This window comes from Petromyzon marinus, chromosome 3 (genome assembly GCF_048934315.1).
Source record: "Petromyzon marinus isolate PM22_M1 ecotype Great Lakes invasive population chromosome 3, UKy_Petmar_22M1.pri1.0, whole genome shotgun sequence".
Classification (NCBI taxonomy): domain Eukaryota; kingdom Metazoa; phylum Chordata; class Hyperoartia; order Petromyzontiformes; family Petromyzontidae; genus Petromyzon; species Petromyzon marinus.
In genome coordinates, this window is record NC_133669.1 from 13,665,152 (window position 1) to 13,692,803 (window position 27,652).

General features: G+C 42.4%; 2 protein-coding genes across 4 annotated transcripts; both read left to right on the forward strand.

Moving 5' to 3' along the window:
• The first annotated feature begins 1,139 nt into the window (after nt 1-1,139).
• On the forward strand, nt 1,140-12,787 carry LOC116954167 (ras-related C3 botulinum toxin substrate 1-like). Of its 3 annotated transcripts, none has more exons than XM_032974650.2 (6): nt 1,140-1,410; nt 6,358-6,429; nt 7,041-7,158; nt 8,367-8,429; nt 10,226-10,385; nt 11,753-12,787. In XM_032974650.2, exons 1-6 carry the CDS (start codon nt 1,217-1,219, stop codon nt 11,884-11,886), a joined length of 741 nt encoding a protein of 246 aa, XP_032830541.2. In that variant the 5' UTR covers nt 1,140-1,216; the 3' UTR covers nt 11,887-12,787. The 3 variants fall into 3 exon arrangements, with proteins under 3 accessions (XP_032830541.2, XP_032830558.1, XP_032830550.1); XM_032974667.2 differs by having other exon boundaries at nt 1,387-1,472; XM_032974659.2 differs by lacking the exon at nt 1,140-1,410 and adding an exon at nt 1,517-1,773.
• A 2,939-nt stretch (nt 12,788-15,726) lies between these two features.
• On the forward strand, nt 15,727-23,535 carry LOC116954183 (small integral membrane protein 10-like protein 3). Its single transcript, XM_076074292.1, has 3 exons — nt 15,727-16,032; nt 16,825-17,044; nt 19,965-23,535. The coding sequence occupies exons 2-3, from the start codon at nt 16,880-16,882 to the stop codon at nt 19,989-19,991; spliced, it is 192 nt and encodes a 63-aa protein (XP_075930407.1). The 5' UTR covers nt 15,727-16,032; nt 16,825-16,879; the 3' UTR covers nt 19,992-23,535.
• The last annotated feature ends 4,117 nt before the right edge of the window (nt 23,536-27,652 follow it).

Here is a 27,652-nt window from a genome sequence, read left to right on the forward strand (position 1 = left end):
TACAATGTTCTTTTGTCCCAAAAATTGCATTAATTAAAGTGGATAGACTAGTATTTGAGGAAAAGCCTTGGCATCCGCAAGTGACAAGTGTAACATTTTGTGCATTTGATTTGCCTGTTGTATTCACAGTACAATATTTCTAATTATTTAGAATAACTTCCCATTACTCTTGATCACTATTTAGGTTTATGCCTGTTGAACATTGCATCCAAAAGCGTACACATTCCACACGTACTCATTTTCATATCTAAGCTATTAGAGCGCACATGCTATGCAAGTTGTAACCAATGTGACAATCTGTAGTCAGTATTGTGTTCTACTAATGCAGCTTTTACCGCTGTTAGAAGATAGGGTCGTATTCACAAATGGCTTAGAAAATGTCTGCGTAAATGTTTATAATGAAGGCAGGTTTGTGCTCTACAGTATACAGTGCTAAACCGATGTAGTGATTGAAACCTACTGCATGTTGGCTCCGTGTGTAGTTACGGGAGGCACAATGAGTATTTATCTTTATGTTTGAAAATCTAAAATGTTATAGTTTTCATCAGACGTCTCACATTTTAAACGAACGTCCATTTGTCTTATATTAATTTATTACAGCAGTGTTACCCGGATTACATTAAGCCCTTAAAACCAATAATATCCCATATGTTTGTGTTATATTATCATGTACGGTAGAAGGTTTGTAGGTTTTATATTGGAGATACTGTATTGATAGTCGTGCAGTAAAGCCACTGACTGGTCCAAAACTCGGTGCTGCCCGATTCACTGCGGTACCATTTCACATTAAAATACTGCCGTTAAAGCGTTCAAATACGACCTTATCATTAGCGTCGTTGTGGAGAAGATAACACAAATTACCAAGACAAATCACCTTCCATAATTTAGTATTATGTATTTTTACAGAGTATTATATATAATTGTGCGTCGTTCTTGGACACACCATATCTGGTGTATTCGGTAAGGTCCTTGCCTATGAACATCTGGCAGTTTTCCAGCAATACTCTTTGGTTCTTTCGGTAAAGTCACGTAGGTATAAAAAATAAAACAAATTGTATACTTATTACGTGACTTTACCGAAAGAACCAAAGAGTTATGGATCCCTGCAGTCACGAAAACTTCAAATCTAGATTTCCAGCAAATATTTGAGGCAAGCTTGACTGCTGATGATACACCGAATGTCGAACTCGGTCCAGAGTTTCCTTGGCTTGAATCAATGCCGCTGAAACGTCGCTTCCGAGTGACCGATAGAACGTGTAACAAAAAAAACAACACATTTTTATTACGGCTATGGGAATGGGGCAAATCTTCTGGGCGTTTGCGTTGTCACGACCGCGCGTGCACGGAGAACGTTGCTCGGCACCACGCCAGTGAAGAGCGGCAGGAACCAACAAGATCGCGTCGCGCTCTGTAAGGCAAGAGGAAGTTTTTTTTTGTTGTTGCTGCATACAGGTGGTATTTTCCCCGGCCAGGTGAACGCCTACATATTTGTACAAACCCCCACTCCAACACACACACACGCCTCTTTCTTTTGTCCCCTCTCTCTCTCTCGAGTGCTCTCTTCCCATTTCTTCACCGTTGTTATATGTGAACAAGAGTTTTAAAGATTCATACGCAGTTGCCTCTGCGACTACGCAGGCTTGGTTGCTTGGTCCCCCCCCCCTCCCACCACGTTCCCTACCACCCTCTCCCCGCGGCTTTGGCAAGCGCACGCCGGGCGTGAGCGCTTGTGCCAGGCATGCAGGCAATCAAGTGTGTGGTGGTCGGGGATGGGTACGTCTTCTCACCGTCTCACACCTATCTCTCTCTCGCTGTGCGTGCGTGTGTAGGTCGACTCAGCCTCTGTCTAATGCTGTCCTTAAAGTGTGTAACCAACCGTCGGTGTATACTTGAGTGAAGTTGAAGGTCGTAATGGGTGGTGCTGTCGGTACTATGTGTCTATGATGTGCGTCAATGTTGAACTTCTTTCGCGACTCACGTCGTCAACCGTGCTTATGGGAGGTGCGCGGGGCACGACGACAAACTGAAAGATGAAAAGCAGTTCTAATGAAATGCGTTTTCAATTTAGAAGATGGTATTCCAGCGTACGTAGTTTTAAAAAAAATGCATGCGAGTGTGTCGCCGCATTCGTACGGTTCGCTGACGGCACTTGCCCCAAACGTCTGTGACGGCTGTATGTAGTGGGGAGGGGAATCTTTCTTCCTTTGTACGGTTCCGCGTAGCGGAGAAGTCGCTCGGCACAAAGTGGAGCGAAGAGCTGATGCGTTAAAACCGCTTGCGCTGAGCGCGTAACGCCCGGGTCGGCTGCTACGTTTCGTCTACAAGATATTCAAAGTGTGAATGGAAAGATATTCAAAGTGTGAATGGAAAGATATACAAAGTGTGAATGGAAAGATATTCAAAGTGTGAATGGAAAGATATTCAAAGTGTGAATGGAGGAAAGGTGGCGGCGAGTTTGAAAGTCTCGGACGGGCGCTCGCGTCGGGCCGAGTGGCCTCTTCCACCCTTTCGAGAAATCCACACGGGGTGGAGCACGGACAGCTCTGTTCTGTGTCTGTCTTCGCTTACACATCATAACGCTCTTTGGGGCTTCTTACTACAGTTGCAGATTCCCGTGTGGGATCTCAGAGCCACCCGCAATTCGTTTCAGGTCCCATAGCTTTAAGCACGAGATTACATGTCAAAGTGATTATATATGTGACAATTTTTCAGAAATGTTTCACATTTTGTGAACTGAATCCGTTGCATACATTGTGTAGTCCCGCGTATGCTGTCATGGTGCATTGGTAACGGATCGTCATTGTAGAGGCTTCATTAGATATTTCAAAAAGATACATGTTCATACCTGCTCTGTTCTCCTTATCGCTGTAGCGACCTGGAGACAAAGGTCGCAAATCGCATCTACCCCATGGAGTGACAGACCTTGTGGTAACCATGTACTGACCACAGCGTGCTATTAATTGGACATCTGAAACTTACATATGTGTGGCACAGGCAAATCACTCCAAAACCTCATCTGTCACTCCGAAGCCAATCTAGCCGAAGGATATTACAGAGGAATTCAGGGTAAAGCAATGTTTCCGCTTTCAACGTCAGTTCGTGCCGGCTGGGTACAGCTCACACATCACTTGCTGCTAAAGCGTGCATTTCTTGTTTATACGCATACTGTAGCGGTGGTCTTTGTTCAAAGCCAGGTTACAATGCGTTTGGAATTTACTTATGACCAGTGAATAGACGCTTGATGGAACAAGAATGAGGAAGAAAGCTAATTTTAAAACGTATCCACGAAAAAGTATATATTTTTTTACCTTGATCGGCTTCTTAAAATAACTGTTGTGCTGCACATATGTACGCCATGTAAATATAGTGACACGCCATTTCATAATGGGGAATTGTGACCATCCCTACAAGCTCATACTTGGAGAAAATCACTTCAAAGGCAGGGAATTTGAGGGTAATGGACCTCGTGGTCGAAGGACTGCTAGTTGCACTTAGAACAGTGCATTTGACACAAGGCAAGAGAATAGGGAGCAAAGACGTATCTATGCCAGGCACACAGACGATAACAAATTACTCATGTTCAGTCAAGCCGCACTGCCATTTTACAGCAAGATTGGCATCATGATCACAACACGAGTTCCATTTTAAGTTTTTTTTTGGCTTCTCATTAGGTCTGCGTATGTGCTAGTTCATACAGTGAGGGAAAAAAGTATTTTATCCCCTGCTGATTTTGTACGTTTGCCCACTGACAAAAAAAATGATCAGTCTATAATTTTAATGGTAGGTTTATTTGAACAGTGAGAGACAGAATAACAACAACAAAATCCAGAAAAACGCATGTCAAAACTGTTATAAATTGATTTGCATTTTAATTAGGGAAATAAGTATTTGACCCCTCTGCAAAACATGACTTAGTACTTGGTGGCAAAACGTTGTTGGCAATCACAGAGGTCAGACGTTTCTTGTAGTTGGCCACTAGGTTTGCACACATCTCAGGAGGGATTTTGTCCCACACCTCTTTGCAGATGTTCTCCAAGTCATTAAGGTTTTGAGGCTGACGTTTGGCAACTCGAACCTTCAGCTCCCTCCACAGATTTTCAATGGGATTAAGGTCTGGAGGCTGGCTAAATTAATGTGCTTCTTCTTGAGCCACTCCTTTGTTGCCTTGGCCGTGTGTTATGGGTCATTGTCATGCTGGAATACCCATCCACGACCCATTTTCAATGCTCTGGCTGAGGGAAGGAGGTTCTCACCCAAGATTTGACGGTACATGGCCCCGTCCATCGTCCCTTTGATGCGGTGAAGTTGTCCTGTCCCCTTAGCAGAAAAACACCCCCAAAGCATAATGTTTCCACCTCCATGTTTGACGGTGGGGATGGTGTTCTTGGGATCATAGGCAGCATTCCTCCTCCAAACACGGCGAGTTGAGTTGATGCAAAAGAGCTCCATTTTGGTCTCATCTGACCATAACACATTCACCCAGTTGTCCTCTGAATCATACAGATGTTCATTGGCAAACTTCAGACGGACATGTATATGTGCTTTCTTGAGCAGGGGGACCTTGCGGGCGCTGCAGGATTTCAGTCCTTCACGGCGTAGTGTGTTACCAATTGTTTTCTTGGTGACTATGGTCCCAGCTGCCTTGAGATTATTGACAAGATCCTCCCGTGTAGTTCTGGGCTGATTCTTCACCATTCTCATGATCATTGCAACTCCACGAGGTGAGATCTTGCATGGAGCCCCATGCCGAGGAAGATTGACAGTTATTTTGTGTTTCTTCCATTTGCGAATAATCGCACCAACTGTTGTCACCTTCTCACCAAGCTGCTTGGAAATGATCTTGTAGCCTATTCCAGCCTTGTGTAGTTCTACAATCTTGTCCCTGACATCCTTGGAGAGCTCTTTGGTCTTGGCCATGGTGGAGAATTTGGAATCTGATTGTTTCTGTGGACAGGTGTCTTTTATACAGGTAACAAGCTGAGATTAGAAGCACTCCCTTTAAGAGTGCGCCCCTAATCTCAGCTCGTTACCTGTATAAAAGACACCTGGGAGCCAGAAATCTTTCTGATTGAGAGGGGGTCAAACACTTATTTCCCTCATCTTGGCCATGGTGGAGAGTTTGGAATCTGATTGATTGATTGCTTCTGTGGACAGGTGTCTTTTATACAGGTAACAAGCTGAGATTAGAAGCACTCCCTTTAAGAGTGCGCTCCTAATCTCAGCTCGTTACCTTATAAAAGACACCTGGGAGCCAGAAATCTTTCTGATTGAGAGGGGGTCAAATACTTATTTTCCTCATTAAAATGCAAATCAATTTATAACATTTTTGACATGCGTTTTTCAGGATATTTTGTTGTCATTCTGTCTCTCACTGTTCAAATAGACCTACCATTAAATTACAGACTGATCATTTCTTTGTCAGTGGGCAAACGTGCAAAATCAGCAGGGGATCAAATACTTTTTTCCCTCACTGTATGTAAGACGATGTCTTCATGTGTTATTTCCAAGTTTTGTCAGGATGCTTTGGCAACAGCTTTGCTGTTCAGTTGTGTCTGGGAAAAGGCGTTCGCGTGACATCGAAGGAGCTCATTTCAACGGCTGCACTGATTTAAGCTGAGGAATTGTAGCAAAACCAATTTGTGCTGCATATTACAGACCATAGCGCGTAACGACTGTACTTGAAGTCTTATTTTTCAAACTAATGTTGTCCTGTACACAGCAGTTCGGTTTAACAGTGGAAATCGACTATGAAGTATATCTGGGTGGGAAAACAAATGGCAATGTTTCTTCAAAGACAACGAACTAACATGCGTTATATGCAGGGCCGACATGTTCGTAGACCAGGACTTCTAAAGTGCATTGACAATTTGTCTGACAATGTTAAATTTCAATAGCTTTACACAGATCCTAAGAGGTGTACAGAGAAAAAGCAAATACATTTAAATGCAATTTTCTTGATTCAATTAAATAAGATAATTTCTTTAAAAACATATTTTTGAAGATGGGTACATTGTCATATTTACAATAACAAACAAGAGGCTGGTCCCTCTCATTATCTCGGTTCACCATATGTGGCGTAATGTGGAAAACCTTTGGATTGTTGCATTCCCTCATGCTTTCAGCTGACCTTCATCAGAGGTCCTGGCAGTTTGAATTGATTTCATGTCAAGTCAACCGAGCAGAGTATGGAGGCATGGGAGCCGATTGAATCGTGGGTGTAGGAGGCTGCTCGTGGTCGTGGAAGCGTGGATCCACCAGGATGGAAATGGAACGTGCAGTTCATTAACAATTATGCGAGAGCTCACAAGTAAACATCTACAGAGGAGTTGACGGTGGTGTTTGTGCACTTTGTGTCAGTGCGGTGGGAAAGACGTGCATGCTGATCAGCTTCAGCAACAACACCTTCCCCGGGGAGTACATTCCGACAGTGTGAGTTATCCCTTTGTTGCCAATGGCAGCAAAAAAATATTTAAAACACCTTTTACATGTAAACGTTTTGTTTCTGTGGAAGTAGGCGTTATTGCAGAGCAAAATGTGAAGAAAATGCATTGTCTACATTATTGATACTGTTCGCCGTGTTTTATTATACATTGAGAATAAGTTTACCACCACCTGTCCTGCTAATCCCAGGTTCATCCTCTCTATTTGGGGTAGTTGTCCTGAGAAATTTGTAAATTTCCCGGAACATTAAATGGGCTGCTTATTTGTCATTTGTGTAATAATTCACCACTTAAGGCAACACATTTACCCACAGTTCTCGCTTCTTTTGGTATGATGAGACATTCTTCCCCCCATGATATCCTGTTTTTGTGTACCTCAGGCGGCAGTGCTCCTTGAGTCCAATGCCAATTCGTGAAGCATGGCTGTTTCGCGTAAAAATAATGTACACACTTGCGTGTTGTGTAACATGCTCGACATGCCAAAGTACATGGCATTCTTTCGTAAATAAAGGAGGCGCGTGAGTGAGAGACTGCATCCCCATGCTGTACACTCGGTAGAAGTGAGGTTGTGTGTACATGTGGCGTGCTTGCATCAAACAGGTTCGACAACTACGCCGTCAATCTTATGGTTGATGGAAAATACGTGAACCTGGGGCTCTGGGACACTGCAGGGCAGGAAGACTACGATCGGCTGAGGCCGCTCTCTTACCCACAGACGGTACGGTGTCCACGTCCACACCCGTGGATACATCCTCACCCATGTTCTTGTACACACGCTTATGTAAGGATTGTTTACATCCGTGTAAATCTGTCTCCCTGCTGTGACACGTCGTGACTTGGCACTCGCCTCCATGCGCAGCAATCAGCCAATGCTGGCAATGACACATCCCATAGCAGGCACCACTGGTCTCTGGATATATGGTTTCTGAGGCAGTGGTTATGATTGTATTAGCTCTAGAGAGATGATGACAGATTTGAACTTGCAGCCTGCCACATATACGTCGAATGCTCTGATCACATTGCTCCCAAGCTGGCTTACATCAGTATCGATGCATATATGTACAGTGTTGGGAATACTTTTACCTGTGTACTGAAGAGAGACAAACAACGAGCTCTCCCAGTGTTATTCTAAGCTTGCTATCAGCTTCATTACATGAGACAAAGTGTCAATTCAGAACTCTTGTAGTGAAAGTCATCACCCAATTTGTTAGAGAATGGTTTGTGGAAGGGATATCAGAGCTACAGTAGTGAGATTCTTTCAAGTGACCGATTTCATCCATACTCGTAGGCACTGGCACTTGTCCACACACCATGCACAGAGAAATCTATGTTGCATGGCAGTCCAACCAATATATTTTATTATTTATAAAAGCTGTAATGTAGCCACATTAAGTGAAAACCCTAATTTATTATTGTGATGGAATTTTTTTCGCGCATTGATAACCACGAAGAGACCCATCAACTCTCTGCACTTTAGAACACAGTTTAATCACCCAGATTCAAAGCCAGGATTCTTTGGTGCCGGCTCATTGGTCTCAATCTTGACCCACCCAGCCACCTCCGTGGCTCCTTGTGTATTCTTTCTTACATCATCAGAGTGAGAAATGAGACTTGACCTATAGGCAAAGGTCGCCTTATGGGTGATACGCTGTGTTTGAAAAGGTGTACTTTTTCTATTTGCCGTACATTTATAAAGGTCTCCTAGATGACCTGGACACCGAGCATATGGCATTCACTACAAAAAATATATTACATTTGCCTCTATATATCATACATATTTTTCACTGTGGATACGCTTAAGCATTGAAATGTTAATTAAGTGTACTGTTTCGTTGTAGTATATGCATTTTTGCACTTGCTGACACAAGTAAGTATTATTATTTGATCGGTAAAACTATGCAGCTAACTCTCTCTTTGCTTCTTTAGGACATTTTTCTCATTTGCTTCTCGGTGGTGAGCCCATCTTCCTATGACAACGTACGCGTAAAGGTATGGCAACAGTACGTGTTTATATATTTAATTTTTGGAATTTTTTTTATCCCAAATGTTATCCAAATTGTGCGTTTGGTGTCATATGAGATGAAAACTCCATTCGCATCTCTCTTGGAACAGTTCAACTCTTCAATTTTGAAAGTTAAGTTAATGATTTATCCAGGAAGTCACACTGTGTAATAGGACTTTTTTCAGGAGGATTCTGCATTGGCATTAAAATTTTAGATATTTTCACCCAGTTAATACGTGTTCATACATGAAATTGGCAACTCATGGAATAAGATGTCAGAAATACGTCTGATATCCCATACAGTGACCTCCATGTGGCCCACGCGGTAGAAGGGATCACTTCCCTATCTGCTCTGCTTACGGGGCAATGTTTGTCACTTTGCTGCAGATTTTTTAAACATTGCACAATGCTGTATTTAAGTGTTCTGGATGCGGTAGCTTTGATTTTTACATTTATCTTGCTTTTCGCTATTACATTACAATCGTTTGAAAACGACGTCATCAATCTTACGGTTGATGGTAAACATGTGAACATGGGGATGTGGGACATGGCTGGGCAGGTAAGATTATGATCGGCTGAGGCCACTCTCATACCCACAGACAGTACGGTGTACATGTCTACACACGTGTGTTCATCCTCACATATAAGTATCCACATCATGAAATAAAGAGATGTCCATTCACAACATGCAGAAAGCAGTGTACCACCCCCAACCTATAATATTACCTCTGGAAGGTGATATGATAAACATACTTCTAAGACCCCTTTTTCTCTGATCCAAGTGGTGACGCACCTTTTGACATCCGGTGCTTCATCGATCCCGACTGTGAATCTCCTGCCAACTACATTTGTCTGTAAAACATAGCACCTTTGTGATAGCTTTGCACTATGATAATGGTGCAAGTACCAATTGGTTTAATGTATTATATGCCTTGCAATTTTGTGCACAAACCAAGAATAGATGAGTATTTTTCTCACCTACATAACTCTGTTTATTTGCATCAATTAACAGGCACTTTGCTTATAACCTAAAAGACATAAGTTGCAGACAAATAATTTCATTATTACAGTGTTACAATTCTTCCATGCAACATGCGATATTGTTTCAATCATTACATACACAAAATCACAACAAAGCAAAGCAGAGAATATCCTGCGCATCCCTCAAATGTATCCCCATGTCCATATACAGCCTTCATTCTATGAAGTTCACCAAGTGTTTCCGGTTTAATCTGTGTGCCTAGGATGCGGTATGATTAATGTGTGTGCAGAAATATATCTGGCGCACCCTGATTCGGCATTGGAACAGCATCAGTTACAAGAATCCTCAGGCAAAATACAGGAACGAGCAACTGAATACAGACGCAAGTGCTAACATGCTTACCCATAACCGCTAAGCTTAGCAAACAAATGTTTCTGTTTTACGAGTTTTCCTGCTTCATTAAAAAAAACACAATACAACAGAAAATTGGATATACAATATATGGCGACCAAATGTGACTGTATTTAAAGACGCTATACAGAAACAGATGTACAGCACTTTTCTGTAGTTCGTGACCATACTTCACCACATTCGTCAGTGCGGGCTGGCGAATGCGTAGAGCACAGACGTGGGGACATTGTCAAATTATTTTTCTGCATCGTCCTATGCTGCTAACAACATAGCCCAAGTGGCACTATATAAGCAGTTGACATTTATTTTAACACCAGCAGCAGCAGTCAGTCAGTCACAGGCAGAGGAAAGTTAAAATGGTAAACGTTCGGCTGTTGACTGTGTACCCAGTGGTTCAAGGAAGTGCGGCACCACTGCCCAGAGACCCCCATCATCCTGGTGGGTACCAAGCAGGACCAGCGTGAAGACAAGGACATTCTCAAGCACCTCGAGGAGAAAAGCATGCAGCCTGTGACCAATGCTCAGGGACTGAGTCTAGCCAAGGAGATAGGTGAGCAATGCGAAAGGATATCCGCACCCACTTCTTAACGTGGTCCAATCCGAAAAAATGAATTGTGGATCACATGTATACTTTGTTACTATGAGCCATAGTACGTACAGTATTCCCTCATTATTGACGGGGGATACGTTCTAGAGATTCTCGTGAATAGCACATTTCACGGGTAATGATTTCGCCTTCGAAAAACCTATCTTTTTAACGAATTACCATAAGTCAATACATAAATAAGCTATTAAATGCATACAAATTATCATAACACAGCACAATTCGTGGTAATATACATAAATGAAAAATAAATATAAAAAAAATTGTTTGCCTCCTATCTCCCCCACCATCCAGTTCCAATGTGTTTTTAAATAACTTGAGTTAGCTGCCACTTCACTTTGGCCAATAGCTAGATTTCTCCTGGAAAATGTTCTTCTTGAGTTGGCCAGAATTCCCCGTGTCAGAAGTTAGGCCAAGCAGAAATATAAAGACCTCTCCAGCTTTCGTGAATAACTCCCGAAATCATAGAAATGTAACTTTTTCATTAACTTGAGTTTATCATCAACTTGATATTTGGGAGAATTGAGGTCAACTCACATTCACACGAGTTGAGTTGAGTTGGCTGTTCATGGAAACAAGGTATTTCATACCTCCGATTGAATTGTTGGCTATGTACGGTGCGAAAGAACTTCAACATACATACATTACACTAACTACACCAGCCAAGTAATTATCCACCCCCTGAACAACCTGTACCTCATCATTGCCACAATTAAGGAGCCATCGTTTTATTCAAGAATGGTTAATTTTTGTTTCATCTGTATAATTTCGTGTGTGCCCATTTTTTCTGTTCCATTTGCAAAAACTGGCCTTCCCATTCCATCGCCACCCTCCCGGTCCTGCAATCTCACGTGAACAGATCCTATCGTCCCATTGCCACGGTGGTCGCACCCTCTGATGTATTCTCTCCTTTGGCTGCCATTCTATCACTGTCCTCATCCATTGGCCATCAACCCTTTTCATCAAGCTGTGTCCTGCCCAAGCCCACTTTTTTAGCATTCGATTGGTCATCTCTATGTCTTATTCGTTTTTTATCATCCCCCTTTGATCTATGATATATATATTTAGTGATTCACGGCATCTTGTTTACTTTTTTAAAAGGTGCTTTATAAATATAATTCATTATTATGAATCCATGTGTTCAAGTTCCTGTCACCCCGTGTAATTCCAAGCATGCACATCTGCACGCTTCTCTGCACACGCTTCATTGATCGTTTTTTGCACTATACAGATCACATTTGTAAACCGCACTGCTTCACAGGCTTCTTGTGGTTGTCGGTACAGTGGAGGAATTCACTTGTTTGTTCATTCAGGTGCAATCAAGTACTTGGAGTGCTCAGCCCTGACGCAGCGTGGCCTCAAGAATGTGTTTGATGAAACAGTTCGGGCTGTCATCTCTCCAGAACCAAAGATAGAGAGGAAGAAAAAGAGTTGTGCTCTTTTATAACACCTAAGGCTTGCGTACGATGGACATCTCTTGCACTCTGCCAAGCAAGCCTCCACAACCAATGTGGGATCCAAACCCCGAAAATGCATTTTGTCAACAGTGTCAACAATGTATCATATTTAATTTCCTACAAAATAACAAGTTAAATGCAGTTGATGCTTGTAAAAATGCACACAGAGTACACGACAATAACTGTATATGTATAAGCCTCTGTCTTCATACTATTTTGGAAATGTGGGATTTTTAATCATTACTGTATAGCCATGTATTTACGAGCAGTCGTGCAAGTGACATGCTCATCCGCTTGCTGTTTACAGTTTCTGTCGCTTGGCCCATTCTGTCTAAGCTACTGCACTTGGGCAAACAAAATTGGGAACAATTCAGTATTCTCCACATTTATACAGCATTGTGCCCTTGTTGAATGTATTCTGCACTTGCATAAAATGTCTATTTTGTATTCAGATCTGTTTATTTTTTAATAATCCTTTGGTTAAAAATAGTGATGTGCTTATTTTGAACACTACAGGGATTACTCAAATACGTTACTTGCATTTATCTTAGAATGTTCCATCCTATTACTCTCACACTGTTGTCAATAGTTGAGCTTTTATTCTATTTTTTGTAATGCTTGCATGCGCCGTTTTTTATAAAATATAAAAAAATAACCTTGCAAATAAACTCAATGGGACGGACTGCATTCAGGGCTTTTGCCCGTGGTTGTGCCACGCATTAAAAATAGGGCACGAGGTGGCTGGATGGTTCAGGGAGCCCGTGTCATTGTACCGAGATTCCACGTGCGTTTCGTTTGATGGTTTAACAGAATGTCTCGATTTTATTTTCTTTCTCATTTACTGGATCCACATGGATCTATTGGAAAATATATAAATACTTCATGTATCAATGTTTATTTTGGTTGTGGTTTTTTAAGAGGACACTATTTTGCCCATCTGAACAATATTGCAAACTGTCTTACTGAATAGACAGCACATACAGTATTCAGACGAACCACAACATATACATGATTACGTGGCCACCCGTGCCGATAAGCAGTTGGTTACGTACGGAGCGAAAGAAGTTCAACATACATACGTCAAAATCGCAATTATTTTATTTTTGGCGACTCCGTCCCACCGCTCACATCGACCCACCTGGCGGGGATCATTCTGTTGTCACGTCATGTCTAAGCACAACAGCGAGGACGAATGCGCAGAAGAGCTGAACAAGCGAATGTACTCCATGCTCGGGTATGGGCAGGATCATAATACGTCTTATCCAAAGCTGCTAAAACTGCCTACACGACTTAAGTCCTTTATTTATCATAACGGTATGCATAATACAGTGAAACTGCTCTCTTCATTATTATTATTTGTGACCTACCAATGTCTGCAGCCAGGATCAATCGTTGACAATCCTATTACCTGCATATATTTAGCAGATGAGATGCGTTGCACCGTTAATTCCTCCTGTTTGATAATACTTCTCTTATCCGTATGCATCTGTGTAGATAGGTTTTTACTGGTAGGAAACGTAGTGGACTGGAAGCCCAACCGGGATTCACAGGAGGCAGGGGATTAATTGTGGATATCTGTGGATGTCTGTCCACGTGGGAGGGGTGGGGCTGGGTGGAGAGGGGAGGGTGGGGCTGGGTGGAGAGGGGAGGGTAGGGAGGGGCTGGGTGGGGTGGGGTGGGGCGGGGTGGGGAGGGGCTGGTCACCCCGTGGTGCCCTTATATGGACTGGAAGCCCAACCGGGATTAATTCACAGGAGGCAGGGGATTAATTTATTGTGTATGTCTGTGGATGTCTGTCCACGTGTATCCGGACACCCGGATATATAACAAATGCACTCCTAGTGGGCATTACTGGTAGGAAACGTAGTGGATTGGAAGCCCAGCCGGGATTAATTCTGGCAGCAGGCAGGGGATGAATTGTGGATGTCTGTCCACATGTATCCGGACATTCGGATATTAAAAAAATGGGAGGGGTGGGGCTGGGGCTGGGTGGAGAAGGGAGGGTAGGGAGGGGCTGGGTGGGGAGGGGCTGGGTGGGGAGGGTGGGGAGGGGCTGGGTGGGGAGAGTGGGGCTGGGTGGGGGGTGGGAGGGGTGGGGCTGGGTGGGGTGGGGCTGGGTGGGTGGGGAGGGACTGGTCACCCCGTGGTGCCCTTATAAAACTCAACATTTAACCTACTCACGCCGGCTTGTGCCCGCCCTCACAGTCGGGCATATTTGCGGAATACACCACGTGGTGCCGCCGTTGACCCTGGCCACTGACCGAGCAACCAACGTTCCTACCAGCTCCCTCCGCAGGAATGTGTAATGCAGTTAAGCCATCGTCCCCATATACCGCTCGTATCAATGCGGATAAGAGGAGCGGCGACCCACTACTCTGTAGAGTAACATTGGTATAAACGCTTGTTACAATATGAACAGCGCATTGAAAACGCGTACTATTTTATGTACTGTTTGCAAAGTGTGTTCACAAATCGACACTGAGAAACACGATGATTGACTGAGTGGTGTAAATAATTTTTTCGATAGTGTACTTAAAAAGAGGTACTGCAGGTAAATAGTTTTCAGTTTGAAAGGCGTAGTTTAAGAAGACAACACTTGCCACCATCCTTCAAACCAATTGGTGAAAAAGAGCAAAGTTTTTGTTTATATTATAATATAATGCTTAGATTATATATAATATGTTTATTTATGCTAGAGCCGGGGGCTTATGGGACCCCGGGGTCCCGCCATAAGGTTCATATATTGACCAGGCCAATAAAGCAGAGATGTAGGTGCTGTTGACATACAAAACAAAAAGCTACTGTAGTTGGAAACCCAGTTTGTCAAATTTGTGAAGAGAAAAAGCCATCAGAGCAGAATTGGTGGAGGCCTCCCAACAATGAGTTTCAAACAACGTGCGTTTTGCAAAAAAAAAACTATCAGCACTTCCAGAAGAACTACAGTGGTCCTCTCGTCTAAAACCACCACCGCAATGGGAAAATGTGGCCAGTTGACAGCAGCCAGTGATAGACACAATTGTGGACCGGTTTTGTCTTCATTTGAATACGCCAACACGGCAGTTCACCAACGCGCACTGCAGTTGACGACTCTTAATGACGTCAGAGACATTCCGCAGTTTGTGTGAAACCCACTCCTGTTACTTTGCACTCCGATCACGTTTTTGTACTGCTTGTTGTTGTAACGTCCTGACTCGCCCCTACTGGACATCTGTGAAGAAAAAAGAGCTTTGTAGCCGTCGAAATCAAGATTCGGATTCTGAAACCTCCCCCCAACCACACCCCCACGTGGGGCAACGAACCCCCGCCCCCTTGCCCACAAGTCCAGCCCCCTTACCCGAAATCCCGCCCCTTACCCGTAAGTACCGCCCTCTTGTCCACAAGCCCCGCCTCTCCGTGGCGGAACCCACCCCCCGCGTTCCATTGGCCATAATGGCTGTGGACCCCGCCCCTTTGTCGGAGAGGTCACCCCCCTCCCCATGACCGGCCCCAGTTGAATGCCCTCGAATCCGATTGGTGGCGCTTCGCGACTGCTGAACCAATGAGGGGCGACGACACGAGGCGGCTGCAATCAGCTGGGTCGGGTCAAGGGTCGCGACGGCCGCGCCACGTGTGGCGTGGGGGGGAGAGACGTAGCAGGGACGCATCCATACCCCACTACTCCACCCATAGCAAGCTCACCAATCCACACAGTCCACTCATAGCATGCTCACCACTACACAGAGTCCACTCAAAGCAAGCTCACCCCTTCGTGCATAGCATCAGCTCACCACTTCACACAGTCCACTCATAGCCTCAGCTCACCCCCTACACACAGTCACGCATAGCCTCAGCTCACCCCCTACACACAAGTCACGCATAGCCTCAGCTCACCCCCTACACACAAGTCACGCATAGCCTCAGCTCACCACTGCTCGCGGCCGAGCACCACCCCAACTAGGCACACGCCACGCGCGCTATAAAACGCCACACGCTGCAAACTCTGTGGACGAGGCGAAGAGAGACGCTGCGCGCACCACAATCTCACCCGCGCTGCGTAGACCCCGCACGCCGACATCTGGAGAACGTGACGGCCGCTCTTGAGCTTCAAAACTGGAAAAGAAAAACGTAACAAAAAGTGACCCTACGGAAACTGAGAGGTGGGATTATGGTTATGCTCAATAAGAGTGCCACGTGAAATAGTTGGCTAAGGTTGGGGATACTGCAAGCGCCTGGTTCGCACAAGGTTCTGGATATGTGCGAGTATTAGTGTTTGGTAGGCTCGTCTGGGACCAGTACTAGTGGCGAGGTTGGATAGGGGTTAGATTTGGGTCCGTTCGGGCGGTGTTTGGTTGGTTTATCGGGGTCGGTGTGGGTGGACCAATCTTCGTGGCTGGTTAGCAATGTAGTTATGGGTTTTGGTTAGTGGGATATATTACTCGTGACCGATTAGCTAGTTGGTCAAGGATATGATTTAGGTGATCGATCGTACAAGTTGCCGTTTGCATAGTTGGTTCGTGTCAGGTCGAGAGTTTCTAGTGTTGTGTGTGTGTGTCCAGTGCGCTCCGCTATAAAACTGCTCGCGTGTGCCTGCCATATTCACTGTAACCACGTGCGGCCTATTTCATTGTTCGTCCGTGCTTCTCGTTACGTCGGCGGTCACAGGCTGTAAACATCGCAAAGCGGCAAAAACTTAAAACGCTCATTCATCGGGTGGGGGAGGAGGAGGAGGGGGTGGTAGGCAAACCCGTGTTTAGGACGGATCGCGGCTTGGCCAACCAATCTCTGGCCCTCGAACGAGCCAACCAGCCACCGGCAACCATCCAACTCCACTCCCCCCACACCACACACTCACACATATACAGCGCTTCAACCCACAGAGACCATCAATCATCCGTTGTGTTCGCGTTTCACTTGTGGTGGCCATAACGCTACGGCGACTACGTTTCCAGTTCGCTGCCTCCCGAGCCGGGAAGCCTGCCGCCGGCTTCATCTCGCGAGGCCACCATGGTCGGGCTGACGGACGCCGCGGCTTTCGGCCACTTCTACTCGTTCTTCTCGAAGAACATGACGCGCTCGCTGCTGCTGCTCTTCGACCTGGCGTGGAAGTTCCGCCACAGGTTCCCCTACATGTACTTCGTGGCGTCCATGGTGATGAACGTGCGGCTGCAGGTGCGCTGATACAAAAAAAAACATCCTTCCCAGCCTTGTCGTCACCAACCACCCAACACCATTTGCCAGGCCCGCGGTGGCTTTGTTAGGTAAATGCCGTGTGTGTGTGTTGTGTGTTTTTGTGTGTGTGTGTGCTGACATGCCAGTCAAGTGTTACTTGTGTGTGCGCACTTTTGTAATGGTGATGGTCTTGCGTTGATAGTTGTGATTGTGGTGGTGCTTATGATCGCAGTGGTATTCATGATCGTGGTGGTATTCATGATGGTGGATGTTATGCTATTTGTTGCGGATGTGGTAATGTGATGATGTGGTGGTTTGGTGGTACAGTACTGTAAGATGTATCGAACTCGACAACGATGGTGAGGTTGGCTGTGATGACCTCGTGGTGAGGTTATTTCAGCCAGGCCCACATTGCGGTGATGTGTTTAAATCGCGTTGTACACGGCGCGACAAAGCCGCCGTCGCCCGGCGAATCGAGTGATCTGTTATTACGATGAGCTTTTAGATATTTTAGTAATCCGGCAATTTCAGATCGACACTCTTGGAGAGATTTGTATTGGATGAATTAAATTGCTTTAGACAAATCAGTTCAGCCTGATTTTTAGATAAATCTGTTTAGTCAAATCGGTTGGACTTAACCAGGCATTTTTTTCTACCTGTAAAAATTACTAATAAAATTACCTACTCGTCACATCTTGACAAGTGTAAAAATGTGTTTCATTTTTGGCAGCTCCGTCACCAGCAATGGCGATGATCGCCAAGGCAGTACGTTTCAAAATCTAAATATGGCTCAAATCGCTCTAACGTGGCATTTAAAATCACCACATCTGGAGGCTTAAATGTCGCTCGTAATGGCGACTTTTAATCCCACGCATGTAAGAGGTGAAGTGCTGACTGACAAACTCTTTATGGCATAGGTGCTGCAGTACTCTAGATTTCCTCTTGTTGACAAAACAGACTGGAGTTTAAATAATGTCTATTGTAAGTACCACAAGGTCATCATAGTTGTGCTGTATATTGCTGATTGGCCGTGTCGGGTGGTGGAGGGTTACGACACATTTATAAATAAACGCGATCTAACCCAAAAACCTTTATTATGAAGGTCATTATGTTAGGCTGTATGCAACATTTCAGGGTTTCGGTGAACCCACAGAGGATAGGTCGAAACCAGCTGTTGGGGAGGTGCAGCCATATTGACAGGCACGTACATTTTTCAAATGTTATTCATTACACATACGTCCAAATATGCCATTCGCTAGATTGTGTGGGTAGGCAAGGAAAAGGTTTAAACTTTGCGCACTGCACTGATGCCATTTGAAAGAAGAGCTGTACATCGTGTGCCAGAGTTCATCTTTCATTTCACATTGCTGCCCCACATCGCCGTCATTTGTCCCAAAATAAATTAAGGGCCTCTTTGTTTTTCCATGTTTTGTAGTTGCTGTATTAAAACCTAATTCAGCCACGTTTTGCTCAGCTATTTATCCGTAAAAGAAAAGCAGGCCTTCTCTTTATATATGCCTCTGTTGCCCTTAATATCATCACCACTTCTTCTCTGCATTACTGTACATTGACTCGTGACTTAGGCGTTTTAGAATTACAAATGCCCATAATGTGCTTTTAACCAAAGCTTAGCAGCACAGCTAAGTACGCCATAATATTGCACTTTAAATAATAATTTAGCTTCTATACGTGTTCATGATTGTCTAGCTTCCAATTAAATTTTAATTGTCATACATCAGAGCTCTTTTGCCAACACTTTGCCATTGCACCCTGCAGGTACAATTAGTGTAATGTTAAGCAAATATATTAAGTTGAAATGGACAACTGAGGTTATTGCATTATTGGTGTCTGGAAGAAGTATATTGTGTCTAAACTAATAAACAATGGGTCTATGCTGCTAGAATAATTCATTATTGATTTTCTTGTGCCACAGTAACTCATGCCATATGGTTACTTACACTTGGCCTCCCATGGTACCTGGTATGGGACGGATACTGAATATATTACAGCAATATATACAAACAGTGCTATAAGGACTGCGTCGCCCGGGTAAATCTCTGCAACGGTCAGTAGAATGGATAACGGAGACCAGTCGCAAATGTCTAGAGCTCGCAAATCTTAATTATTTAAGTAATTGAGAGTATTAAACCAAATATCGGTTTGATTAATCGGCGAATCTGATGCAATTAAAGTAATTGCGAAAAAAAGTATCCTCTATTCCCACGTGTGCCTGTGGATGGGAGGTGATGAGCAGGATTTGGTGACATTGATATCTTCAACGTGTCACGCTGGGTGTTGCTTGTTGGGGGTTTCCTTCAGTAGACGTGATGTAGAGGCCACCACCGTTTTGAAAGTGGCCGAGTAATCATATGCAAAATAAGTAACCAGTTAAATGTTTTTGATTCATCTACTTAATAGAGCCGTAATTTTAAATAAGTCATCCTTCGATGAATTTGGGACATAGTGTCGTTTGACCTTGAAAATAAATACGTTTTTCTAATGCAAACTACAGCATGTATTGGTATGGCTAAAGTCCATAACCCAATTGTTGTAACTATATGCTGACATTTGAATGGTAAATAATCAAGGGTTCAGTAATAATTCAAATATAATATTATGGCCGAGTGGTTATAACCATTTGAATACGTTTTAGTTTGTGATTTATTTGTACCTTTGTCAATCCACTGCTGAACAAAGGCTTCCCCATAGATGGTGTAGAGGTGGAACAAGACTGGTAAGTTTGTGATTAGAATAAATAAAGTGTCTACATTTCACTTTTGTGCATTGTTTTTGCTTTTATAATGCCTTGTAAATTAACCTAAAATGTTTGTTCTTGTGGGGTTTTACATTTTGTATGACAGTTTAACAATGTTGTGTGGTTCTGTCATTGTGAATCATGTTGTATTTTCTCTGCTTGCAGGTACACATTGAAATCAACCCACATTAAAGAAAACCTTGGAGTTGAAGATGTTTTATGTAAACTGGACAAAAACACTCGTCATAAGATGCTCCGTTTTGGATTTAGTTCAGGACCTTCATAGGCAAGACGTTTGATATAAGAAGAATTACCTACAGTGCAATCTGTTCTGCAAACAATGCAATTGCAAAAACAGTCATATTTAGAACAATTATTGTACCGAACCAACTGTTATAAGCTATGACTGGTTTGATTTTTGCATATCAAATATAAATAAACTGTTTACACTCAACAGCAGGGCAGTTATTATTATTTGGAGCCTTGAATTGCTCACAAAATGCATTTGTGCCCAAATTGGTATGCGAAGGAGTTTTTTTGGCACGCAATCTTTCGTGATTTTTTTAAACTTAAGACACTGCTGTTGCTGTCATCAGAACCTGCCTCATCTTAGTATATTGAGAAATTATTGGATTTCTCGGTAAAGAAATTGGTAACATGTTACACTGTTTACGTTTCACACCAGTAAAACATTGAGGTATGTGGTCTTCTCTGTAAGTTGACCCATTCAGGGTAGCATATTTTATGTGTAGGATAAGTTAAGTTGTGTAATGTCTGTGTAAAGTGAATGCACTTGTACAAAAGGACATTTTATGGAATAGAATGATGGTGCTACTGCATTGTTGCATTTATTGCTAAAGGTGTTATAGAGATGCTAAATAATGGTTATTTATAGGAATATAAATAACCATTATTTAGCATCTCTCTTGTCCATTGTGTCCTTCAACATTTGGATTATAATCAACATTACATTGCCTGACATACACACTTAAAATGTTTTGTTCAGCATTTCGCAAAACACCTGTTTTAAATTCTGGAAAGCAAGCCTTATTTTGACTTGTACTTAGAAAATTTCGAAACGTCTGTCAGAGTTTAGATTTTTCATGTGCTACAGCACGCCCCTTGTGCATTAAAAATGAGGAATGTCTTTTTTCAAAAATGTTTTATTGGTATTGAATAACCACCTTACTGTGGTTTGTATAAAAAAAACGCATTTCAATTGGTGGTTGAAGTTCAAAGTGGACTGTGGCCCTCAAAGGAATAGCGCCACCCCCGTGATCACCCCCGTGATATGTGGATCAAAGAAACTACTCTCGACGCTGGTATGGCAGCAAGAAAAGTTTATGCGAATGCTGTGTGCAAGAGGTCACACATTTGGCCCAACGGTCTTGCGCTGATGCATGATGAATGAACGTGATTTATAAAAGTAAAAACATTGCATTGTTTTGAAACGTGTTGATATGAGTCGCGTGATAAACACAATTTTGTAAGATAAAATGTAATGTCTGCAGTGTTTACGGCCTTTAAATTAATTGCCTGTGTTATAGACTATGTACGGTGTAACAAAATCTAGAATGTATAATGCATATTTATGACTTAAAGCTCAAAGTAGCTTTGGCTTAGACCAACAATGTAAGTAATGATTAATTATAGCTGCTGTGATTTGGAAGGTACTGGAAAATTATATTGGGGATGTTTGTGACGTCTCAGAAATATTAAGTCGGCCAGTGTTATATTGTCATCATTCTCTTTGGTTCTTTCGCTTAAGTCACATAGAAAATTAATAGATCACGACGTATCGATCGCAACACGAGCAATCGTCATCAGGTGAGGCAGTTCTGCTGTTTGGAAAGCTTCATATCAAGATTGTCATTATTGCATGCGAAATGGTCTTCCCATGCCATCTCATTTTCTTGTACATAAGGAACATAAAAATGTGCATATGTACGTGAACATTTAAAAAGTCCAACTGCTTGCACTCTTGTTTTCTGTTATATTTTTTGTACACATTTTTCAGTCGCTTTATTTTGCAGTATTGTGATTAATGCTATTTTTGGCTACTTGTAACAACTCGGCCAAGTTGTTCTATGACTTGTTAATTGAATACAATTACAAACATTAGATATAATTAATTGATAATTAATTTCAATGCTTTGTCAAGCCACTGCTGGACGATGGGCTCTCCATCTCGTGTCGGTTGTTTTGGTCATACTTCACAGGTCGGTCCAGGTTGGTGACATGGTAGCTGTGGCTGAGAAGTTAAATCCAGTTGCTGGGTCAGTTGTGGAATGTGCTGACCACAGTGCCATGATTACTCTCAACAATAATGCACTGATGCATTTGGTAACTGCTTTGGTCCTGGAATAGATTTGGGCCACTTTTATTCCCATAGAGCACGGTCATCTTTTAGCACAGTAGGTGATATCAAGATATGTATTTTAAACCAATGTAAGCCAACTCATTTGTACAACAGCACAAGTTATACATGACACGAACTTTTTTTAAATGTCTGCCTTAATATTAACTTGTGTACATTTAATTTCACAAATGTACACATCCCTGGTCTCCATCTCGATACGATTGTGTTGAGCTGATGTATTCGATGGCTATCAACTTGGCAGATTGATACTGCACCTCAACTGAACTTTTTTTTTTTTACAACTGAAGGGCATTTGGTGAAGTTGATCCTTCATGAGCTATGATAATCAGCTTGAGCGTTAAGCTCCGTAGCAAAGTAGATACATGTGTCTCTTTGATATTGTAGGAGTGGATAAAACGTAAGCTTTTTTTGGAGGTGGTTCCACCTCAAATATTTATCCGCAAAATATAGTCTGCGTTTGTATTTTGTTTGTAATTGTCCATTATTAAAATATTCGTCTGCATAATCCATCAAGATGGAACATTTCATTTGTAAGCATGTCAAGTGATGACTGCTTGCATGAATATTGAGATTTTGATGTATATGGATTTAGTAGCAAATACAAATCATGGGAATGTTAAAGAAAACCAATTTATGCACGTGTTATCTTGAAATGTTTGCTTTTTCAGAGTTATTTTACAGAGCTCTGAACTTGACTGGATTATAAACGTGTGTTTTACGTAAGAACCTATGTGGTGGTACGGTACTAAGGGATATTCATGGAGATGAATGGTCCATCTGGTTTCCCAACAGCTTGCTGCTCCTGGTTGGTTAATTCTGCTAAACCTAAAGTGATGAAGTGTGTTGGTGTATATATGTTTCCCTCACGATACATTGGGCGACTAGCACTTGTTTGACTTAAATGAAAAGTAAACTAATTACATTGCAGGGGAAAACATTTGAAATGGCTTTTTGTTTTGTAAGCTATATATGATATGTTTGGTTTAGTGTTTTGTACGATAGTATTACTGTGTTTGAAAACAAGTTAGAGCTTCATAAAATTGAGCTAGCTCATGTTGTATAAGACTTCTGATCACCTGCTCTCCATGGTTAAATTGTATTGCGTGCTGAGAAAATAAAACTTCTAACTTCACTGTATCAAAAGTAGTGGCATAAATGATAATGTATTTTTTTATACTTGTCAATTTCAGCTACCTACTAGTAATATCTGTACCTCGTGAGCTATGTACTGTTAACCATGAATGTAGAGGGTTTTTTAAGTCTTGCCTTACTGGCTGCAACATGTAGTGACTGCAAATGTCATGTTTGTCATCGTGGCATTGAATTGTCAATAAAGCCTCCAATAAGCCCCATGAAGTTTTCGTAAATGTAGACTTACATCTTCGAATGCATTACATAATGAGCATCTATTATGGGAAATTACTAGGAATCTTTATTAATTAATAATTAGACTCGAGCATATGGACATATTGTCCGATTGCAGATAATTCTAGAGCCAGTTAAATATCAAGGTTTAATAATGACTTGTCAACTTATTAAATTACTTTTGGGATATGAGTACATTATTATTTAAATACCAAATTTCTGTGTAAAAAAATCGCACTGTAAACTTAAGAAAGCATGACAGTCAAATGGTTTAGATTATTCAGTGGAAACCGCCACAGTGGCGTTCCCAGCAAGAGCGTTGGCCTGCAATTGTTCCAGAAAGCCCTGTGTCCTCAGTTGCCCCCTGGTGGAGGTTCTATGTCAAAAGTACATGGTGTGGACAATCCCATTACATTTTCCCCATCATTCAAAAGAAGTGTGGAAGTGTTCACATAAATGGTTTTCAGAGGCAGACTTTGAAGCAATGAGCATTGGTAACTGCTGTGCCGATGGGTCTTCATGATGAAATCGGTCCACAGTTGTCGATCACTGCTTCACCGCTGCTGTTGTCAGTCGGTCACATTTCAAATGTACTCTGATGGTGACTGTATTGGACACGAAGATGCAGTCCTTCAGATACTGCTGATGGTTTTTGCTGAAACGCACAGAGGCTGAACTCTTATTCCGATATGGGATTTTATCGTAAATTACAGATTCATTTGGTCAATAGGGTCGCCGCTATAATTTTTTTGGCGATAGGATAGAAAATATCACGATACGACGATTATCGCGAAATAATTTCCCCATTACGTATTTCACATTATCGACTTGCTTTTTGGTGGTTCACTCAAAAAGCCTTGCCACAAGTCTTCTCATCGCTAATGAATGATTGTTTACTCAGGAAAGCCTCACTCGTTATCATCACTCTTTCAGGAGGGTCCTGCCAAGTTTTCACAGAAGTGGGCGGTGATTGCTCTGTGTACATGTACAGCATTCCAATGAATACATTTGCGGGTAATGAATGGGCAATGGTTCTCTTTCTTGTACTATTAGAATCAGAGTCTTTATTTATCCTGAAGGATTTTGACGAGCACACATGTCCAGTCGGGGTGGGTCATCGAGTTACAACAACAAACAATACAAAATAACTATAGAAGTGCTATATAAAGAGAATATAAGCAAGTCACTAAAATTAATTGAATAAAAACCAAGAAGGTATACAATTACTAATTGTATAATCAACGATATCCATATGAATAGTTTTTGAATGTATTTTGTAATGGAGTGGTGTCCTAAATGGCGTTTTCTGACATGCAGAGAGGCATGTCTACGATTAATATTTAAGCTTCGGGTAACAGGTGCAGGCTTTATGACACTAACAATATCATGTAACTATATAATATTGCAGACTGGAAGAAGTGAAATTGTTTTAAAAAGTATAGGAGTGTGTTGTGTGTGTAATGGATGTGACTGAGTTTCATGGTGTGAGTGAGAATGGGGTAAAACACAGACCAGAATTACTGTTATGAGAGTGCTGTATTGTGACTTCATATTTTGTCCGGAAAACAAATTGTATATGCCAAAAACAAATGAAACGAGCTGCGATAATCACGATATTCGCAAAAAGGACGAAACGATGATCGTATCGTACGATATATCACAGTGTTTCCTATGGACAAAAACAATTATGACTTTCCACAAAGTACTGTAACACAAACGATAGGAGTGCAAAATACAGAAAAGATAAGCAAGTCATTAAACGTAAATGAATAAAAACAAATCAGGTATATAAGTACACATTGTATAATGGGACCAGGATTGGTTTCAACACCCGTCCGAGATGTTAACTACCCTCGCCTGTAATGAAGGAGGTTGTGGGTTCGATCCCGACCCTGACGCCTGCTGTATATTTGGGAGTTTGTGGTGTCTCTCCCCGTGGTCGCGTGGATTTTTCTGCGGGTCCTCTGGCTTTTCCCCTACACATTTAGAATCAACACCACTCGTTTCCAGTCTTCCTTGAGAACGTCATCCGCGACGCCGTCACCTGCACGGAGCACGCCAAGCGCAAGACCGTCATCGCCACGGACGTGGTCTACGGCTTCGGAGGCTGGGTGCCCATCTCTCGCGCAAACTAAACCAACCCAAAGGCTCTTCTTTAGAGCCACCCACCTCTTCTAAACTGCTTGCGCGCCAGTGTTACCAAACCGTTCACGAAAGAAACACTTTCTAAATGGAGCACGTGTCCTGGTTTGTTGCGCGTCAATTCCTCGTGAGCGTGGACCGTGGCTTTTCTCGTGGACGCGCGGTGGAGGCTCGAGGTGCAGTCTGCTGCTGTCGCTCTGCGCTAGGTTAAGATGTTTTTTCTTTTCGATTTAAAGCTTTCGTGACTGCAAGGATTAATCTTCTTTGGTTCTTTCGGTAAAGTCACGTAGAATGAGAATAAAATAATAAATTGATAAAATAAAACAACAATAATATTCTCACGACGTTTCGGCTACAACACAAGCGGCCTTCATCAGGTGAAGGGACGAGACTGTCTGGCGCTGTCCTCCAGACAGTCTCGTCTGGCGCTGTCTTCCAGACAGTCTCGTCCCTTCACCTGATGAAGGCCGCTTGTGTTGTGGCCGAAACGTTGTGAGAATATTATTGTGTTATTTTATCAATTTATTATTTTATTCTCATTCTACGTGACTTTACCGAAAGAACAAAAGAAGATGTTTTTCTTGTTCATGTTTTTTTTGTTTGTTGCGGTTGCACCCGATTCAAGAGGCGAATGGCTCACAGGGCTATACCAAATAAATGAAACTGAAACAGTGTTTTTGCTACTGATATAAATGTCCACATGACGGTAAGCCACTTTGTTGAACTATCCTTTCTGGTCAGGTCGCTTCTGAGAAAGAGTCACATCGCTAGCTCAGTTGGCCTTACCTGGTAAAATAACAAAAATATGAAAAATAAGAATAGGTTTGAACCTTTTCAGGCAATAGAACAGCTGTTCAGATGTTAAAACACCAAATTCTGTAGATACCTTTTGTAAGGAATCATGTCTGCATTAACCACACGTACTGGTGAACATGCAAACAAACATGCTCTGATAGAATATGCATTGTCTTTGAAACTGGCCTACACCAATACATATCTGTCAACCCCTTATCAGTGCCGACCTTATCACAGACATTCAGACCTTATTGGTCATCACGTGCCCTTATAAAATTCAACGTTCATCCTACAAAGTCCCATCACAAAGGAGAAACAAATAAATACCGAAACATTTGTTTTGCCCGTATTGAAACGGCTGTACGCCGTATGGAGCTAACAACTAAATTTCCCAGTACATGATGGATACGGGTAAACCGTATGGGTTGACAGATATTCCAATGCATTGTCCTTGAGTTTCAAAGACAATGTCATAAAGAGCATGTTTGTTTGCATGTTCACCACAAGTACCGCGTGTGGTTAATACAGTATTTGATGCCTTGCAAAAGAGGATCTATTTGGTGTTTGAACATCTTAACGCCTGTTTTATTGCCCAGAAATTATTAAAAAAAATACTCTTATTTTTCATACTTTGAAACTGGCAAAAAGGTACCGCGATCAAGTAAATAAATAGTTTATAGACTCGTAAGGCGACAATATGTTCTGTTTAACACGTAGGCTTTCGCGACCAATATCATCCATAATACAGGTTTTTTGGGGTGGTTAGATCGCGTTAATATATGAATGTGTCGTTAAACCCACCACCACCCGACACAGCCAATTAGCAAGGTTTTGTCACGTTAACAAGACATGCAATTTCAATTCTAGATTTGAAGCTTTCGTGACTGCAAGGATCTATACTCTTTGGTTCTATTCGGTAAAGTCACGTAGAACGCGACCTGGGCTTGGCTGTTTTCACTCCAACGCTGTCCTCATGACAGCACGGTCCCTTCACCTGATGAAGGCCACTTGTGTTGTGGCCGAAACGTCGTGATTTTTGTTATTTTATTTTTTACCTACGTGACTTTACCGAATAGAACATGAAATTTCGTTACTAGTACAGCACACAGGTGCGTTGGAGAGTAAATCCACAACATTTACAACGTATCGCGGATAACATTGGTCGCGAAAG

Excerpts from the sequence above, each read along its gene's own strand:
- LOC116954167 (XM_032974650.2), top strand. The coding sequence starts at position 1,217 with ATGCCGCTGAAACGTCGCTTCCGAGTGACCGATAGAACGTGTAACAAA. Across the intron at positions 1,411-6,357 it reads ACAAGATCGCGTCGCGCTCT|TGCGGTGGGAAAGACGTGCA; the intron begins GTAAGGCAAGAG and ends ACTTTGTGTCAG. Across the intron at positions 6,430-7,040 it reads GGGGAGTACATTCCGACAGT|GTTCGACAACTACGCCGTCA; the intron begins GTGAGTTATCCC and ends TGCATCAAACAG.
- LOC116954183 (XM_076074292.1), top strand. The coding sequence starts at position 16,880 with ATGGTCGGGCTGACGGACGCCGCGGCTTTCGGCCACTTCTACTCGTTC. Across the intron at positions 17,045-19,964 it reads TGATGAACGTGCGGCTGCAG|GTACACATTGAAATCAACCC; the intron begins GTGCGCTGATAC and ends CTCTGCTTGCAG.